Source organism: Poecilia reticulata, chromosome 16, assembly GCF_904066995.2.
Source record: "Poecilia reticulata chromosome 16, P_reticulata-male-v2, whole genome shotgun sequence".
Classification (NCBI taxonomy): Eukaryota; Metazoa; Chordata; class Actinopteri; order Cyprinodontiformes; family Poeciliidae; genus Poecilia; species Poecilia reticulata.
The window spans coordinates 17,353,983-17,373,036 of NC_088845.1; the positions used below are offsets into that span (position 1 = coordinate 17,353,983).

The 19,054-nt window shown below is 38.3% G+C and overlaps 2 protein-coding genes across 5 annotated transcripts in view; one reads left to right on the forward strand and one right to left on the reverse strand.

The window, feature by feature from the left end:
* invs (inversin) overlaps nt 1-3,443 on the reverse strand; it is a 31,266-nt gene extending 27,823 nt beyond the window's left edge. For 2 of the 4 annotated variants that reach the window (XM_081597409.1, XM_081597408.1), the window contains exons 1-2: nt 2,105-2,245; nt 1,479-1,585 (exon numbers count right to left, since the gene is read on the reverse strand). In XM_081597409.1, the coding sequence (XP_081453535.1) occupies nt 1,479-1,585; nt 2,105-2,213 (216 nt within the window). In that variant the 5' untranslated portion in view covers nt 2,214-2,245. Of the gene's footprint in view, nt 1-1,478; nt 1,632-2,104; nt 2,246-3,308 lie in introns of those variants that run through there. The other 2 variants (XM_008432629.2, XM_008432628.2) reach the window with 2 other exon arrangements.
* Nucleotides 3,444-3,526: 83 nt separating this feature from the next.
* On the forward strand, nt 3,527-18,706 carry erp44 (endoplasmic reticulum protein 44). Its single transcript, XM_008432627.3, has 11 exons — nt 3,527-3,707; nt 7,722-7,794; nt 8,745-8,784; nt 8,992-9,107; nt 11,436-11,620; nt 11,710-11,825; nt 11,912-12,086; nt 12,264-12,375; nt 12,475-12,616; nt 16,809-16,911; nt 16,995-18,706. The coding sequence occupies exons 1-11, from the start codon at nt 3,648-3,650 to the stop codon at nt 17,100-17,102; spliced, it is 1,230 nt and encodes a 409-aa protein (XP_008430849.1). The 5' UTR covers nt 3,527-3,647; the 3' UTR covers nt 17,103-18,706.
* The last annotated feature ends 348 nt before the right edge of the window (nt 18,707-19,054 follow it).

The following is a 19,054-nucleotide window of genomic DNA, read 5'->3' on the forward strand; positions in this document are numbered from 1 at the left end:
AAAATGAAGAAATGAAGAAAAGACTGAAGAGAAGTGGAGAGAACATGAATCGGGGGGCTGGGAGACAGATAGACCAGCTTGGGGACTTTTTCCTCCTCCATCCTCGTTCGCCCCTACACCTCCAAGTCTAATTGGACTAAAACTGTGATCTAATTAAATGGCCAATTAAAGTGCAGAGAGCAATGTGCCCACTGGCAAATCAGAGGACGAGGACGTAATCAGATGGAAAAACAAACAGAAAAAGAAATCAATGGAAGTGATGAAAAATGGGAGAAAAAAAAACTGAAAAAGAAACAAACAGAATCAAAGTGATGGCGGGTTTGTGCTGCTACTTAAAAATAACTCCTCAGAAAAAAATCAAGTGAAGAGGTTTGATAGCTGTCAGCAAAAATTATGTTTCAAATGTTCTGTTTTATTAAATTGTTTCTCTTTTTTCAACTTAAAGTACAAGAGAGCTCCTAAAATGTCTTAATAAGTAACAAATTGGTGCAAAGCTAAACTTCCTGTTTGTAATTTATTTTTAATATCTGCATTTTAGTCTCTGAAACCAAAATTGAATCATAACTCGTCATGTTAATAATGTCTTATATTCGTGAAAATGTGTATGAAAAATACAAATGGAAACAGAACTAACAGCACTGTGAATGGTGCTTCAGTGTTTGTCCACATTTGAATTTGTCTATGCAAAATAGCTGAGGTTCAGTCAGACTGAGCATCAAACATTACATCGAGTTTCAAGTCTTGCAACAGAAAGCAACCAGTCTGGACTTTGACTGGTCCATTCCACTGTAACTTTGTCTATATGTCAAGAGTCGTTGTCTTGTTTGAAAGGTGAGCTAAGCGTGTTTCAGCACATGAATGCGGTTTGTTCAAAACTCCAAATCCCATATGAAATACTTCAAAGTTGTTGGTGGTGAGAATGTGATGAAATGTGGAATAATTAAAATCAAGAAACAGTCACTGAACACTTAATCCAAGGCACTGCACATCAGAATCTGTCTTTTATCATGGGCAATTATAAATTAATCTCAATTTGTATATCTGTTAAAGCACCCTGGAAACTAAAATTAATGTAATAAATACTTCAAATTTACATTACTTTGCTTTCTAACGCAAAAAAATCCTAGAATAGAAATTTTTGATGAATGATTTGAGCAGGTCAGTGGTTTGTTTTCTCCTCCTCGGAGGAAGCTGATTCTTCCTCTCTCCATCTGTGACTATGTCCCACACTGGGAACCCCCCTATAGACAGCTTTAGCACATCAAATATTAATGCTGGGATTCAATTCAACATCTAATCTCCTTAACAATTAGGAAGATGCAGCACCCACAATTAGCTTTGTTACACGCTGCCTCTACAGTCTTAACTCCTGAGGGGTAATTACAAACTGGAGACCAACATATATACAAACAATGAGTAGAAAGGAAAGGTTCTGGGATTTGAATGTGCGAAGCTGCTTTAGGGTTTTGGATTCTTACCATGTCTTTGTTGAGGGGGGACACTTTGGAGGATTCTTCCCAGTTCAGATCATCCTCAGTGGGTGTGAAGACACATCCAGGTCCCCTACCTGGTCTGATCCTGGCTCCTGGCAGAGCAAAGAAAGACGCTCACTCACGCTGAGACCGACCCACCTGTCCACACAAATAACTGCCAGTAAAACTCAGCTACTGTGCTGATGACAGACGTAAGGATGAGAGAGACTGTTGGTTTTTATACTTGATCTTATCAGATGTGCCTTACCGGTATCAGGATATGTAGAGGTTTTAAAATGTTCCAGCTAAACTTTTTCTTGTTCTGTTCCTGTAATTTTAAGTCTTTTCTGGTTTCTCAATTTTGTTTTTTAAAAATATTATTTTTAGCACATTATATTAAAGCTGAAGTATGTTTTTTTTTAACATATTTGTTAAAACTGTCACCATGTTGTGACAGTTTTAACAAATAATCTGTGAAAAGATCAATCTCCTCCACATCCTCCCGAGTTATTATTGCCATCTTAAGAAATGCACCAAAAACAACCAATCAGAGCTAGGAGGAAGGGCACAGCACTGTCAATCAACTTCGTGTATTCGCTACTCAATGTGCTAATGGTGGAGAAACAATTTACCTTTACAGGAAAACTGTTTATCATCGGGGGCTATGCTAACTAGCTTAGCATTCACAACAGTCTCTGCTATCAGGAAGAAGTTGAAGCGTAATAGAGGGGGAGCAGACATGCCAGGGTGATTGACAAGGCTAAGACCCTCCTTCTCTCTCTGATTAGTTGTTACTAGTTTAGCACTGGGACAAGGCAGAGGAGCAAATTTTTTCACAAACTATCTGATGCCATACTGTCATGGCAGAGTGGCAGTTTCAACATGTGCAAAAAACTAATTTCATGAAAGTTACATACTGTAGCTTTAAGTTATGGCTATGTTATGACCAACATCATTTGCTAAATTGACAGTTGTCCTGTAAACAGTCACTGACTTAAGAAGCAGATAAGCCTACTAATTAATATGCTAATATCAACTTGCTATATCTATAAAAAGCAAAACGGCAAAAATATATGAAATTGTGCGCCATAAGGACCTAAAAGTAAAATTACATTTAATGGCTATTTCTTATATGTTTTTGCTGGAGTCTTTATATCAATATCAATACTTACTGTGGGGATAAATACCTACTATAAACAAACTCAAAGCTACAAACATATTATAGATAACACAACTATAACACTATCAATATGTGTATTATTTCAGTAGCAGTAGGAAAAATGGTTGCTTCTCTACTCAAAATAAAAGCAGTTAGATCATGATCTTTTTATTTAAAATCTCTGTGTTAATAAGTAAATAAGTGGCAGTGGAATCTTAATGTTTTTACTCAAGCTTACCATAGCCAGATAATCTGAAAGTTTGAGTGAGTTTGAAATAACAAATATTACAAATAAACTTTTTATGGAGTTGGAAGGAATTGGAATAAACCATTTAGGTTTATTCTGGAAATTTTCGTCTTTGTCTTTTTATTTCTTTTTCTTTTTTGTCACACATAATGTTTCAGATCATCAAAGTAATGTTAACACAAACATATCCCTGAGTTATGTTTGTGTTTTGAAAACTGTTTTTAAATGAGGTTATAAAAAGGGGGTAAAAGCTGTGTTACACATAGATGTGGGAATAGCAAACTTCCAACTACAATGATGCAACTCTCCTGTGTTTCGCGAAATGTATTTTTCGTACTAATAATATGGTTCAACAGAGTCTAAGATTAAAACCACTCGAAATGTTGATAATGTATCATGCCAGTTTAGTCCTGTTTGTAATCATATTTACCTTCGGAATCCTTTTTTCTCAGACAAAACTCTTCAGAAAGTTTTCCTCCTAGGCGTCCCGTTAGATAAACGCTGTAAACACTACAACTCCCGTAACAGTGCAACAGCAAAATTCACTCGCCATGTTTTGAGTTCTCTCCGTGGAGAATATCGCTTGTTTAACAACGTACCCAAAACTACATTACCCAAAAAGCCTAGCGATAACCAGGAAGTGCGGCTCGGGTTTCCGTGGTCACCGTGAGTTCTGTTCGCCGTTTGTTTCCTGCTACAGAGAAGAGCGGCGTCGAGACTGACCGGGAAGGCTGAACAACACCACCTCCTCCAATAACCACAGCATACAATGAAACTGTTCGCAATATCTCCATCTCTGGATATCCGTTTCGCCGCTGTTATATTGCTGGTAAGCGTCTGTTTTGCAGCCGGGGACAGTACGGTCACTAACAGATGGAGCTAATGTTAGCTAAATTCTGCTCCCTGATCAACTGTACTCCCATTAAAAGCTTCAATTCATGTTAAAATATAAGAGGCGTGTTTATTAAAATTTAAAATGTGGTGATAAAGTTGAAATTTTGGTCAATTTTGCTGAATGAGCAATAGAATAGTTAGCAGTAGGTGCTACCTACTCTTATCTATTAATTGCAGTGAAGTCACTGCTAATTGCTACTACGGTTTTGGAAGTTTATTGGTTGCCTTACTGTTTAAACGGGTTAAGCATGTGTTTTTGTTTTACTGCACAAAGTTATTGTCGTACTTTTCCTGTCGGTATATATGTCTCTCTGAATGATGCTCGCCGGTTGGTAAATTCCTCTGTTGTGGCTCATTCTCATTGGCCGACAACCCGGAACTAAAGGGAAGCTTAGTTTGGCCCTGAAATGAAAACTTCTCTCTGAGCTGAAGAGACCTATGGTTTGATGGGTTTAACCACGGCGAATGTGGCAGTTTGTGAGTCTGCAGGTGTCTTATGGCATTCTGTGAAGTCAGAAGCGATCAGCAATGAAATTTTGAAATAAATTGTCAATGAGTTATAGCAGTTTAGAAACTTGTGGCTCCTAATAACCTGAATATTAAATTATACAGAAATGGGGAGATAATTTTATTACAAAGGCAAGTTTTTATGACTTGTACTATATCTGCAATGAATTTTAAAAATGACACTAATGGGAAAAAAAATCACCATCAGTGCTTTTTATTTAGCTGCAAAACGATTAATTTGACTTTGACTAGATTATCCATTATAATGTTTATTGTTTTTCCAAGTTGAATATTCTAATTAGAAGCCTGCATGTCTCAAAACTTGAAAGATTTTTGTTGTAAATGTTATTAGTTCTAAAGTTTAAACATAAAAATAAATTGACTTTGGTTTAATTAAAAAACGGGTCTAAATCTGCTCCAAGCAGAGTAACACTTTGATTTTAACAAGTTATTATTAGCTGGCTAATTAACCTGCACTCAGCTGATTTACAGCTTGCTGTGCCTTTTCTAGTTGTACGAAAGAGTAAGAGGTGGAATATTCAGATGCACAAATAGCTTTTTCTTGTAAGACAAGAAAAGTATAGGTGTTTTATTTATTGTTTTTTTCTTTCTCGATTAACTGATTAGGAGTATGCAGCAGCAGGTGGGGGAGTTACATTAATATATGAATTTGACAGCTAAAGAAACCCCGAGCTCACCGACCCATTTCTCTGACATCCAATTAGAAAGACTTTTAAGCTGTAGGAACAATATGACGAAAAATTATAGTGGTTTTGAAACTGCAACTTTTTACAACCTTGGTGTGCTTTCATACCCATCAAGAACCTGTGGGTAGATCATAGAAACCAGATTAGATATTAATTAGTAACACAGGAGTAATTTAAATCTTCCTTTTATACATTGACCTATGGAAATGACAGTGGCATTTCCACTTGTTTGTTTATGAATATATTTATGCAGCTCTAAATGCGGTAGTGTTCTTCTCACATCCCGGTTAAAGCGGATCTTTAGTCATCTTGGCTAGCACCTCATACATTAAGCATATTTTTAAAGTCTTGACATGTCATAGAACTTTTCTACTAAAGTGGATATGACAGTGATCGGCATTATAAACTTGAAATGAACTGAAAAAGGGAACTTGGTGGAAAGGAAAAAAATGTGTTAAAGTGTGATATTGCAAAGGTGACACCACTGTGGTGTGTTCTCCTTCTGCACACCTTTGCTCTTTTGACCTTTACCCTCACTATCTCCAAAAGATTTAGAGTTTAGAAAGGCAGTCATTCATACATAAATGACTATAATTAACATAGTTTTGTTCCCACCCAATATACAACCTTGACATGACTTATCTTTAATACGTAGTGTAGCATTAGATGCATACTTGCTACTGCTACAATGCTAAAGTTTTGACCTGCAGTTACTTATGGAAAAGCGGTGAAAACATTTTTGACATGAATGTAAGCACTGTAGAGCGTAGTAGCCATATAAAGCACATTTTTTGCGTAAGTGACATAGTAGCAGCTGTGAAGGTTAAGCCCTGGGACTGGCATTCTGTTTATTGTTTTTCCCAAGTTGAATATTCTAATTATAAGCCTGCATGGCTCAAAACCTGAACTTCTGGTTTAAATATATAAGGGGTTGTTTTAGAGGTAGATAAGAGACATTGATGTCAAACGGAAGGCAGCTACTATAGAATGCCTCTTTTATTTCTGGTCAAACATTGCTTCGCTCAGGAAAGCTAAAAATTCTGCTCACACTACCTCCTGAAGTAATTTAAAGTATTTGTTTGAAAGTTTGCCAATTTATTACAAATGAAACAAGAAAATTCCAGGTTAATGATAAGTATAAATAGTCTTTGCTTTGTCAGTTAAAATAATACTTTAAACAGAAATATCTGACTTCTTGAAAGTATGGAGGCAGTCAGCCAGTGGTTCTGCGGATGTGTTCAGGAAACCCAGATTACTTTGATAGCAGCCTTCAGATTATCTGCACTGTTGGGTCGGGTGTCTCTCGTCTTCCTTCTGATGATACTCCTTAGATTCTGTATGTATGTATGACCAGAAGGTCAGCCCAGTTTGCTAGCCAGTCAGTGACACCAAGGTCCCTGATCCAGCTTTTGGTACCTTTGTCAGTGTGAGCAGGTGCTACGTCCTGTTGCAAAATTAAACCACCATCTTGATAAAGCTTGTCAGCAGATGGAGGCTTGAAGTGCTCTATCATTTCCTGGGACATGACTGCGGAGTGTGTGGACTTCAGAAAGCTCAGTGGCAGCCCCAGTCATCACTAAATGTGGAAAGTTCAAGCACCATGCATTCTGAGGTTATTCCTCCTCATTTTGCGACCTTGACTTCTAAATGAAATACAAACTTTTCTTGCATTTGTAAAAACTTTAGACTTCTGAGCAGCAGTCCTGTTTTCTCTTTTGCCCAGTAAGACACTTTGTAGCTTTCTGCAGGTTTTGCCTGAGTATCGTGGCCTTTATGTGCTGACTCCAGCTTTAGTCCACGACTCGTGAAGCCCTCCCAAATTCTTGAATTGATTTTCTTGACATTGTATATATTTTTTTAAAGTTGTACCTATAAAAGGACAGTTTGCCAAATGGCAGTTGAGTGACTCTTAGGATATGAAACAAAGATTGAACTCTTTGCCCTGAATGCCAGGCGTCCTGTTTTCAGGCACCACTCATCACCCAGTGAGCAGTGAAGCATGGTGGTGACCCCATCACACGGTGGGACGTTCTCAGGCAGCAGAAAGCAGGACACTAGTTTGAACTGCAACAATTCACAGAGACATCTTTGGGGATAACCTGCTGCAGAGTACAGTGGACCTCAGATTGGGGTGAAAGTTCATTTTCCAACAGGACAACGCCCACAGCAAGCATTAAAAAGGAGTGGCTTCTGAAGAAGTTAGTAAATGTCATGGAGTGAGCCAGCCAGAGCTCAGACTTTTACCTGATCGATCCTCGCTATAGCAGACTAAAAATGTCTGCATCGTCATTTTCCATCCAACCTGATGGAGTTTAAGAGGTCCAGCAAAGAATAATGGTAGAAAATGCTCAAAAATAGGTGCCATGGTTGCAGCATCGCACTAGGTAGTTCAATAAAGTGTTAATCAAGTACTTGATTAATAGTTGGCAGATCAAATTGAATAAAACTATATTTTATTGAATTTGTTATGATGGGATATTGTATATAGAATTTTGAGGGGAAATAATTTTCTGCTGTATTATAACAAAAGGTGAAGCTCTGTGAATGTTTTCCCCATGCAATGTGGGTAACAATCTGTTATCAATCCAGAGTCACGAATGCTACAGTTTCTGATTTACTTTGTGGGAGGTTCTGTTTGCTTGAGCCAACTATATGTGTCAATTTTTTTATTTTTATTTTTTCTGCTGTGTGGATGTGCTCAATTTTAATTGACGATGTTTGTGTTTCGTCTCTAGGTGATGGGCCTCTCTACTCCGGGGAAAGCAGAAATTATCAGTCTGGACTCATCCAACATCGATGATGTCCTGAGTAAGAAATTACATTTAATATATTTAGATGAAACAAGTTTGACATTTTGCTCCATTTGCTCCATTGTATTTAGATTGCTATCACTTTTGTGTGTATTTCTGAAGTAAAGATCCATCCAAAATTTTCCATTTTGGATGGAAAATTTTGAAACATGTCTTTCTTTTTATCTAGCTGTAGACGAGGGAGATAAATGTTGGTAAAAAAAGAAACATTCTCACTTCCTTCACTGGCATTTAATTTTATCTTTAAGTTTTTTGTAATATCGACTTTTGTACTTGCTCTCCTACTATTTTTGTTTCGGTGTATAATAATATAGAGAAACCAATAATTGTCATATTTCTATAAATATATGTTTTTATTGAAAGAACAAAATACTTGGCTTATTGAAAAGGCTTCGATTTTGAATATACATATTTTTTTAAGGGGACAAGACTACAGTAAAATCTCCTTATTGTGTTATAATTGTTGATCCGGCCAAACCATTAATGTCATAAAATAACTTCCTTTGTTAACACAGCAAAAACATTGTAAAATAACACTATAGTCTCAAATGCTCCAATTAGGAAGCTTTTGAGCAAGACTGTACTGAAGTTTTCTATTAACATCCAGAGTTTAAAAATTTTATAGCCAATTTAGTATAAATTATATTGTTTACAAGTGGTATTTAAATGTGCCATCACGGCAGGTCTACATGTCCAGCCATGAACTTTTCTGCAGAAGCATAAACGAGAATTGGCTAGTCTGAAAAACAGCAATACTGAATGGATAAACTGATTGGATTAAAGTTAAGCTAGGCTTATACGTCATAAATAAATGTTATGTCAGACTTTATTATTCATGTAATAAAAATATATATATATTTGTAGTGGGGGAGTTTATTCCCCTCTTCTGTAATAATAAATATGTATTAACACAAAATCAAATGTATTGATTTTGTGTCTTTCTTGCAGATAATGCTGGGGTAGCATTAGTCAACTTTTACGCTGATTGGTAAGTTGTTTTTTTTTTCTTTGATACTTTTTGATCTTTTTGTATTATTGTTGCATTTAAATTGAGTTTTTGCAAAGCTTTACATCTCAGGTAGAAAATAGTTCTTCTAGCTTTACCATTTGATTTATTTTCTGACCTTTTTACGATTTTTTTTACCTGAAATATGTCCAGTTGTGCAAAGTGGACCCAAATCTAAACTCTCTGCAGGTGTAGATTTAGTCAAATGCTCCATCCGATCTTTGAGGAGGCATCAAACATCGTGCGGGAGGAGTTCCCTGATACCAAGCAGGTGGTGTTTGCTCGGGTCGACTGTGACCAACATTGTGAGTAATACTTTCCTTACCTGCTATTTTGTGTGTTCTCTAGCTTTGTTCAAGATGTTACTAAAAATACAACTTGCAACGTTCCTGTGAGAAGCGCATGACCGGTAATCGTTAAAGTGAATGCTGCGCCAGCGTAGAGCACGTTTAATGTAAAGAATGGGTTTTGTTAGAACGGAATAGGTAAAATATTCTAAACTTTGTGAAAATATTTTGAATAATAGTGTTTTCATGTTTTTGAGCTTTCTTCTTGACGGCCATGCGTTTTGTCCTAGACTTGCAGTAGTTTATTAGAAGTGAAGTCAAGACTTTACAGAGTTTCTGCTGAGTTTTAAAAAGCCATAAACTGAAAAATCTTAAATTTTGGTGTTAAAAAAAAAAGTCCTGAATTTGTCCAGATTTACCAAAACCGGTCTGAAATTACGCTAAGTCTTAAACTTGGTGCTTATTTAATTGTTTTCTTTTTCCCAGGTAATTTTTTTAAATTCTGTCTTTCTAATTTGTTTTGCTTACAATTGCACAGACAGCATTTATTTGGTATGTTTGTTGTGGTTCAGTCGGAGGGATTTGGGTGTCTTTCGCTGAAATCCCTTTAACTGTCTTTTAGACCTTTGTTTAAGCAAATTAAATCAAAAGATTTTGTTGCAATATACAATAATACAGATTGGTTATTATTAAGTACTAATTTAAACTTAAGTTATTTAATTTTAATTAAGTTGGTCTAACATTTAGTCATAAAGGACCTAAAAAGCTCTCAGAAAGTCTTGAGAAATCGCTGAAATTGAGCTTTTAGAACTCGTCTGAATATCTGTGGATTTAAAGCATAGCTGGTTTTGATATGTGATGAATTGTTTTGAAGAAGCCACTTGTGTTAAGTGTCATTTTTTTTAAAAAAAAAAAAGAAGTGTTTGTCCTTTATTTATGGAAACTATTGTTTCAGTTGCAACAACTCTGTCCTGGTCTAGTTGCTGAAAATGTGTTATGTAAATAAAATGACCTTACCTTTTACCTTGGTTAAAAAAATCCTCTTCTGATATGGATGCAGGACCATGGTAAATACCCCAACTAAAACTGATATGTTTTACCTTTGGTAATGAAAGGTTTTTATTTTTGTATGAACAGTGGTCTTTATTTGACAGTTCAAAGTAGCCATAACCATCACTAAAAGTACCAGAGTTTCTAAGTACTACAGTATTACTGCAGAAACTTCACATAAAAATCGTTAAAATGACCTTAATTCTTTAAAAATGCAGTTTAGTCAGTAGAAGGGAGTTGAGCTGAGTTGGCAAGTAGGTGTGAAGTGACGTCTAGTTATCAGAGTGTGAAGGACTCTGATAACTACCACACATATGAAAAAGTTGCCAACATCCTCAGACGACTGCACCTTCTCCGCTGTGTCTGAGCTCACCGCCATTTCTACAGCTGCACAGTTTCTCACTGAATGTTTACTTACATGCACTGCATGTTAACCAAGGTGCTCACTGACTGCAAGAAGTCGGCTACATTAAGACACAAATGAAGACTTTGCAGCTCCACTGCAGAGCCATTTGACTGCTATAACCTAATAAATGTATGTTATTCATTCAGGAAAAAATATTAAAGAATAACTAGAAGCTCAACCTCTTATGATCTTTGCATATTTAAAAAGTATCTTAAGCATGTAATAAATCAAATATATATATATAGTTTTTGTTTCAGTTTGGTTGCAAGTTTTAGCTAAAATGGTAAAAAAACGTATTTGCGTTTGTATTACTGATCTCGCTGTGTTTATTATAGGTCACTTTATATTGTTTGAGTATATGCTCAAAAATATGCTCAAAAATTCAACAAACTTTATGTGGGAAGGGAAAGAGGTGCACATCTACACTCTATATTTGATGCACATGTTCACATGGAGATGCCCATCACACCAGAGCTCACACACGTAAGCTGCCAGCTTCAGCCTTTTGAGATAAAGCAAATTAAAGAGAATTATTGATGACCTGCAAACTGTTTGAAGACTAATGACAAAACTGCTGCATCCTGTGAAGACTGGAGGCTTAGAGACACCCTGCAGAGAGATTGACACCTGCCACACATGCACACACACACTCATTCAGTGTGCGCAGCGAGAATATTTACTCCTGGCGGGGGGGCTGCTTTCATGTGGGAGATCAGAGCCGGGAGCTGACTGAGGGCTGGGCTTTCAGACTCTGGTTTAACTGCTGTCTCTGTCACCGCTCTGCTCTTCATCTCCATGTGGTTGTTGTTTTTTTTTCCTCTCTGCATCTTGGTCTTCATCGGTTCATTTGCCTAACTCCTCCTGTTCCCCCCCACAACCCCTGTGTGTAGCCGACATAGCTCAGCGCTACCGCATCACCAAGTATCCGACGCTGAAGTTGTTCCGCAACGGGATGATGATGAAGAGGGAGTACAGGGGTCAGAGGTCGGTTACCGCCATCGCTGACTTTATCCGCCAGCAGCAGGTCGACCCTGTGAAGGAGATACACTCAATGGAGGAGGTCAATACTATAGATGTGAGTGATGTCTAATTACATGTAAACATTTATGACTGAATTAAATCACACAGGATGATCATTTAACACTCTGCGCTTCAACTCAACAGAGAAGCAAAAGAAACATTATCGGGTACTTTGAACAAAAGGACTCTGATAACTACCACACATATGAAAAAGTTGCCAACATCCTCAGAGACGACTGCACCTTCTCCGCTGCGTTTGGGTGAGAGCTCACCGCCATTTCTACAGCTGCACAGATTCTCACTGAATGTTTACTTACATGTTTGCTCTTGACCTCTGTCCATCCAGGGCCGTGTCGGCGTCCGAGCGCTTCAGCGGAGACAGCGTCATCTACAGGCCCGTGGGCGAGGGCGCCCCTGAACTGGTCTACCTCGGCTCCCTCTCCAACTTTGACCTGACGTACACCTGGGTGCAGGACAAGTGTGTGCCTCTAGTTCGGGAGATCACCTTTGAAAACGGGGAGGTTTGTTTACCTCGTTTTTCTGTTGAATATTTTCTAGAAACGATTCATGTTGGCACTTGTTCTGATAAATATGGACGCATGTGTCGGGTTACACCAAAATCTGTCCTGAAAGGGAAATCAGGCGTCCATTCAGTTGTTGACCCATACACTGATGCTTTTTGTGTGCGTGATTTCCAGGAGCTGACCGAAGAAGGACTTCCCTTCCTCATCTTGTTCCATCTTAAAGAAGACTCTTTAAGTTTAGATAAATTCCAGAGTGAAGTAACTCGACAGCTCATCAGTGAGAAAGGTAGGCAGCATTTAGAAGATGTTACCAATTTAGATTTTAATCAGTCACGACTTACTGTACGCAAAGATGGTGTTCTTGACACATTTGCATCTCCGCCAGGGTCGATAAACTTCCTTCATGCGGACTGCGATAAGTTCCGCCACCCTCTGCTCCATATCCAGAAAACTCCGGCTGACTGTCCCGTCATTGCCATAGACTCGTTCAGGCACATGTATGTCTTTCCTGATTTCAAAGACCTCACGTAAGTACTTGAGTCATTTCAAATAATCCAAAAGTTTCTTGCCTTTCACTGCATCCTGAACTCTTCCTCCATAGATCAGCAGATATTATCAAGTGTATTTATTTTTACAGGAAATTGGAAATCAATTTTTGCAAGATTTTCAGTTTGAGTGCCATTTGCTTTTTATCTCAGTTTTATGTCTTCAATCACAAAAGTTGTTTGTGATTGAGATGCAAATAGAAGTTTATACCTTCAACTCTCCTTATGTTTTCAACTCTCTGCAGCTGCACTGGATACTGACCTCAGTTCTGTTCAGAGATCTTTGACTGGATCAGCATCTGTGCATCCAGTCAAACTCAAAAATCCAATATGTCTGCAGCTCAGGCTGAAGCGTAGTGAAAGTTGCAAATGAAAACAATTTATTGTGAAAATTTGCATCCTATTAAAGCATTGTACTTACCAACCTCTAGTTAATCCTAACCCTGACAATTAGCAAATTTCATTGTTTTTCTAACGCCCTGAACTCGTGCGTGTGTGCGTTTGTGATCATAACGCCAACTTCTGAGGCAAAGCGAGCTGAGCATGGTTTGCATAAAAAGCTTCAAATGTGATCTCGTGTTTTTAGTTTCTTAAGATAAGAATTTAAAAATTCTGTTTTACAGCATTTCCTCCCGCTCACATACAGTGTGACATCACTTCTTCTTCTTCTAATATGAATAGTCAATAACCAAATAATATTTTAATTGGATTTCTTTTTTAAAAATGTGTATGGACAGGCCAGAGCTTTCCAAAAACTGGAGGTCTGAAATCAATCAAAACTTTCTGGTTGGTGCATCTCTAATATAAGTTAATGAAATTTGGCTTAAATGGTACTTGTAATTGTTAAATAAATCTTGTTTTATATGCGGTGGGAAACATTCCTTTGAATAGTTCTGACTGATGATGAGTTGTGTGATGTATCATTCACCTGCGCGTGTAATTGTTCATAATGAGATCCGTTCATGATCAAATGAATTTTGTCTAAAAAACACACACGCACACACACACAGACACACACACACACACACACACACACACACACACACGCACGCACGCACACACACACACACAGACACACACAAACTGCTGAACAGCAGATAAATGCCACACCTCCTAAAATCTGTCCTTTATGAATGGGCCAGGACACCGGAGCTAATGTGACATGATTTGGCACGTGCAATAAGTGCTAAACTAATCCAGTCTAATCTAATTTAATCTTATTTATTCTGGTCCCCCACGCACCCCCACAATCAGGCTCTGATCAGATAGACAGTAGCCTGGAGGACTTTACTAGCTCCTTCACAACCTAATTACATCACATCAGCACTGCATGTGATGCACACAGCCTGTAATTACATTAGCACACAGTATGTTATATATACATGTTTGTTTATGTGTGTCCTGATGTGTCACACTGGTGAGTTTGATGTGGCACCAGCACACGACCCCCCATCACTCGGATCAATTCATAAACCAGATTAGATTTCTTTTCATGCTTCAACGGGACTCGTCGGCTGCTTTGTCTCGTGGCGTCTCTTCTCGCCGACCAGCTTCGTAGCTCCACCGTTGGACATGTGTAGAGAAATAATCTTAAAAATGGAGAAATTGTTTTATTTCCAGACTTTATTCCTTATTTATTCAAGTGTGGACTGATTTTATGCGTCCCCCTCACCACAACTTAATAATTCAATAAGGGCACAAACTATGACTTTTGAATTAAAATCTGTTTATATAAATGTTAGGTGTGACACAAAGTGATTGTATTTCCCAAGGTTTTTGGTTTCCTTGTATTTTTATGGTAAATAGAACCACATCTTCTCATTGACTTGAGCTCTAAGATACACCTTAGTGGACAAATATCTGATTTTAACTGCTGCACTGAAACTTGGCTAAATACAGCAAGTGTTTCCAAATGAAGACTGACCAAGATCCTGTTTTTATTGCTGAGAAAATATTTATTCTGTTTTCTTCATTCAAGCCCAAAGTAATAAACAAACTGGATGCCTTTAAGTTGATTAGAAAAAGTTGCAAAAACCTTTTGAATCTTTGGATTTACAATCCGTTTCCTCTAGGAAAACAAAAAATTGATAAACACTAATAATCACCAATATTAGTGGTGATTAGTTTTTGAAAAGGATATTTTTTGCCCACAATAATTACTTTTGAGCTGATGATTTTGGCCCACGTGACAAACAATATCATACAACTTACTAAATTGATGTTGCATTTACAGTGGGGCAAAAAAGTATTTAGTCAGCCACCAATTGTGCAAGTTCTTCCACTTAAAAAGATGAGAGAGGCCTGTAATTTTCATCAAAGATAAATACCTCAACTATGAGACAAAAGGAGAAAAAAAAATCCAGAAAATCACATTTTCTGATTTTTAAAGAATTTATTGGCAATATATGGTGGAAAATAAGTATTTGGTCAGCTACAAACAAGCAAGATTTCAGGCTCTCACAGCCGTGTAACTTCTTCTGTAAGAGGCTCCTCTGTCCTCCACTTGCTACCTGTATTAATGGCACCTATTTGAACTCGTTATCAGTATAAAACACACCTGTCCACAACCTCAAACAGTCACACTATGAACTCCACCATGGCCAAAACTAGAGAGCTGTCAAAGGACACCTGAAACAAAATTATAAACCTGCACCTAGCTGGGAATACTGAATCTGCAATAGGTAAACAGCTTGGTGTAAAAAAAATCAACTGTGGGATCAATTATTAGAAAATGGAACACATACAACACCACTGATAATCTCCCTCAATCTGGGGCTCCACGCAAGATCACACCCCGTGGGGTCAAAATGATCACAAGAACGGTGAGCAAAAATCCAGAACCACATGGGGGAACCTAGTGAATGACCTGCAGAGAGCTGGGACCAAAGTAACAAAGGCTACCATCAGTAACACACTACGCCGCCAGGGACTCAAACCTGCAGTGCCAGACGTGTCCCCCTGCTTAAGCCAGTACATGTCAAGGCCCGTCTCAAGTTTGCTAGAGAGCATTTGGATGATCCAGAAGATGACTGGGAGAATATCATATGGTCAGATGAAACCAAAGTAGAACTTTTTGGTCAAAACTCTACTTGTCGTGTTTGGAGGAGAATTAATGCTGAGTTGCATCCAAAGAACATCATGCCTACTGTGAAGCATGGGGGTGGAAACATCATGCTTTAGGGCTGTTTTTCTGCCAAGCGACCAGGACGACTAATCAGTGTAAAGGAAAGAATGAATGGGGCCATGTATCGTCACATTTTGAGTGAAAACCTCCTTCCATCAACAAGGGCATTGAAGGTGAAACGTGGCTGGGTCTTTCAGCAGGACGATGATCCCAAACACATCACCCGGGTAACGAAGGAGTGGCTTCGTAAGAAGCATTTCAAGGTCCTGGAGTGGCCTAGCCAGTCTCCAGATGTCAACCCCATAGAAAATCTGTGGAGGGAGTTGAAAGTCCGTGTTGTCCAGCGACGGCCCCAGAACATCACAGCTCTAGAGAAGATCTGCATGGAGGAATGGGCCAAAATACCACCAACAGTGTGTGAGAACCTTGTGAAGACTTACAGAAAACGTTTGATCTCTGTCATTGCCAACAAAGGGTATATAGCAAAGTATTGAGATGAACTTTTGTTATTGACCAAATACTTATTTTCCACCATATTTTGCAAATAAATTCTTTAAAAATCAAAAAATTTGATTTTCTGGATTTTTGTTCTCCTTTTGTCTCTCATAGTTGAGGTACATCTATGATGAAAATTACAGGCCTCTCTCATCTTTTTAAGTGGGAGAACTTGCACAATTGGTGGCTGACTAAATACTTTTTTGCCCCACTGTAATTACCATTTGAAATCTATGAAGTTTATCCATCCATCCATTCAAACAATTAGTCATTAATCTGATTCGTCTTTGTCCATCCATTCATCCTTCTTTCTCTGATTTCTCTCTTCCAGCTTTTCTTTTTCTACGTTTCATATTTAAAGCCTGACTGCTATGTAAATATTTGTCATAAATTTATGATAAAACTTTGCATTTATCCTTTAAAGATGAATCAAAGAGATTTGGAAACAGGATTTAGAGAAATATGAATCTTTGACTTCATACCGATAGTAAACGATTTCCATTAAGCCAATTTTGTTGGTTTGTTTCACTTTATTAAAATTTTTTTCCCCCTCAGTATTCCTGGGAAGCTAAAACAGTTTGTTTTGGATCTTCACTCCGGAAAGCTTCACAGAGAGTTTCACCACGGTCCTGACCCCACAGACAGCACACCTGGACAGGTCGGCCACCGGTTTATCCACAGGAAATCCGCTTTTATTATGAAATGCTGCAGTTTCAGTTCAATCTTGACTATTGTTCTCAGGAGGCGGAGAAAGAGGTGGCCAGCAACCCTCCAGAGAGCTCGTTCCAGAAGCTGGCACCTAGCGAGACCCGCTACACCATCCTCAGACGGGACCGCGACGAGCTGTGACCTAAGCAGCCCTGCAGGGATCCTGAGACTCAATGCCACGCCCCGGGGTCAGGGAGGGGTCAGGGTTGGGACAGGCCAGCGGGACAGAAGAGTAACACCCAACACCCTTACTGGAAAATCGGAGAAGGAGGACGACAAAAAGAAGAACAAGGAGAGAGCGGCCCATAACATAATGTTGGAGTAGCCTATATTTTCATAACTGTTTGTCATGCAATTTTTATTTTGATTTAGGAGAACGGGGGAATGAAGAAGAAAACGTGTGTGGGCGGGGATCTGGGGCATTTAGGACATCAAAAGAGAAGTTTACTTTTATTTCTTTGGAGGTTGTAAATATGTTTTGTGCTACATTGGAATCACAATGTTGGTCTAAATTAAATGCAGAGTTTTCTTTATTTTATGTAGTCTCTTTGTCATCACGCTGTTTCTCAGCTCTGAGCGTCAAACCGTGTCCTCACTCCAGTTGTGCGGTTCTTATCTGTGGGTTATTCCAGTTCAGCCTGTCTCGATGCAAGATGCTCCTGTAATCTCATTAACCTCATGGCTGCATCTCCACCATGACCAACTCCTGTCTAATTCATTTGTAGAGCACATGTTAAAACATTATGCCTGTTTAAAATAGCTTTATTTCAGTGTCTCCTCATTACTTAGACTGTGGGGGGGAGAGACGCCTTTCTAAGAGTAGCAACATTTCTAATCGAGACGAGCGACTGAGCTGTTCCATCCTTCTGGGATACAACCCTTCTCTCTCTGGTACTGTTTGTGTTCTGGCTCTGGATTATGACGTCTCCTCAAATGCTCCTCGGATATTTTTATGTTCTACTTTTTACTATGCGGTGCCACAGTGGGAGTGGGAGGGGTTATCCGTCATCAGTAACGCCACAATTCCTAAAAAGCTTGACTGAGAGATTTTTAACATTATTTTCTGAACACCTAAAACACATAATCCCCATTTCAAAGTGCTGGTAGTGGCAGCATTATGCTGTGGGGAGACCTCTCTGTCCCAGAGTGCCTCTGGTTAAAGCTCTTCCTTCAAACCTACTAAAAAAAATGTCAATAATCAGAGATCAATCTGAGTTGAACTTAAAACGAAAGCCTAGTTTGTTGCTGAGGTACTAAACTGTAAAGAATGAAATGAATTATTTTCTAATGACTCGGGGAAAACGATTACAAAAATGTTCCTAGACGATCTTCATCATCATTAATTTATGTAACTCCTGTTTTTGTTGTCTGCGTCTTCATGCTGGGGACAAAAACACTACGACTCTCCCAAGTGTTTTAAGGGGAAAAACCGAAGCGGTGAAAATGAAGCCTGCTACTTTCTACCAGTTTTTCTGATTTTTAAATCCGGTTTCAGTCTCTTTATACCTCTCTAAGGTTTTCGTACTGTTCTTGATTTCTGGGAATCAAGACGTTGGACTTGGACGTGTTTGGGGACTCATTTGTGTTGTGTGTCCTGTCCTCCCATTTTGGACCTGCATAGTGACATATCAGCCTGCATACAAAGCAACAAATGGGGGGGGGAAGGGGAAGTCTGATGCCATTTTTTAATTGCTCATCTCAGAGGTGAAGGAGAACAAAAAAAAGAATAAAAAACATTTTACAGATTTGTGTTTGTCTGAACTCCATTATTCCTGCTAGTTAGTGAAACTATGTAGCAGCTGTCAAGATAAAAATCATAAAGTGCTTCAACAAACAAAATGCATACATTGAAAACAAAAATTTAAATCAAAGTTGATTTAAAAATGTTTTTAAATTAATGATCGTATTGCAGCAGGAGGTACAAACTTACCTGATATTGATCATGAAATTATGAGAATTATCCTTGGATATTTATATTTTGTTTTCCTTACAACACAATTTAAAAAATATTCTAAAATACGTTAAACCTAAAACACATAAAGCCCAACTAAATACCCAGTAGTGGCAGCATCATGCTGGGCGGTCACTCAATA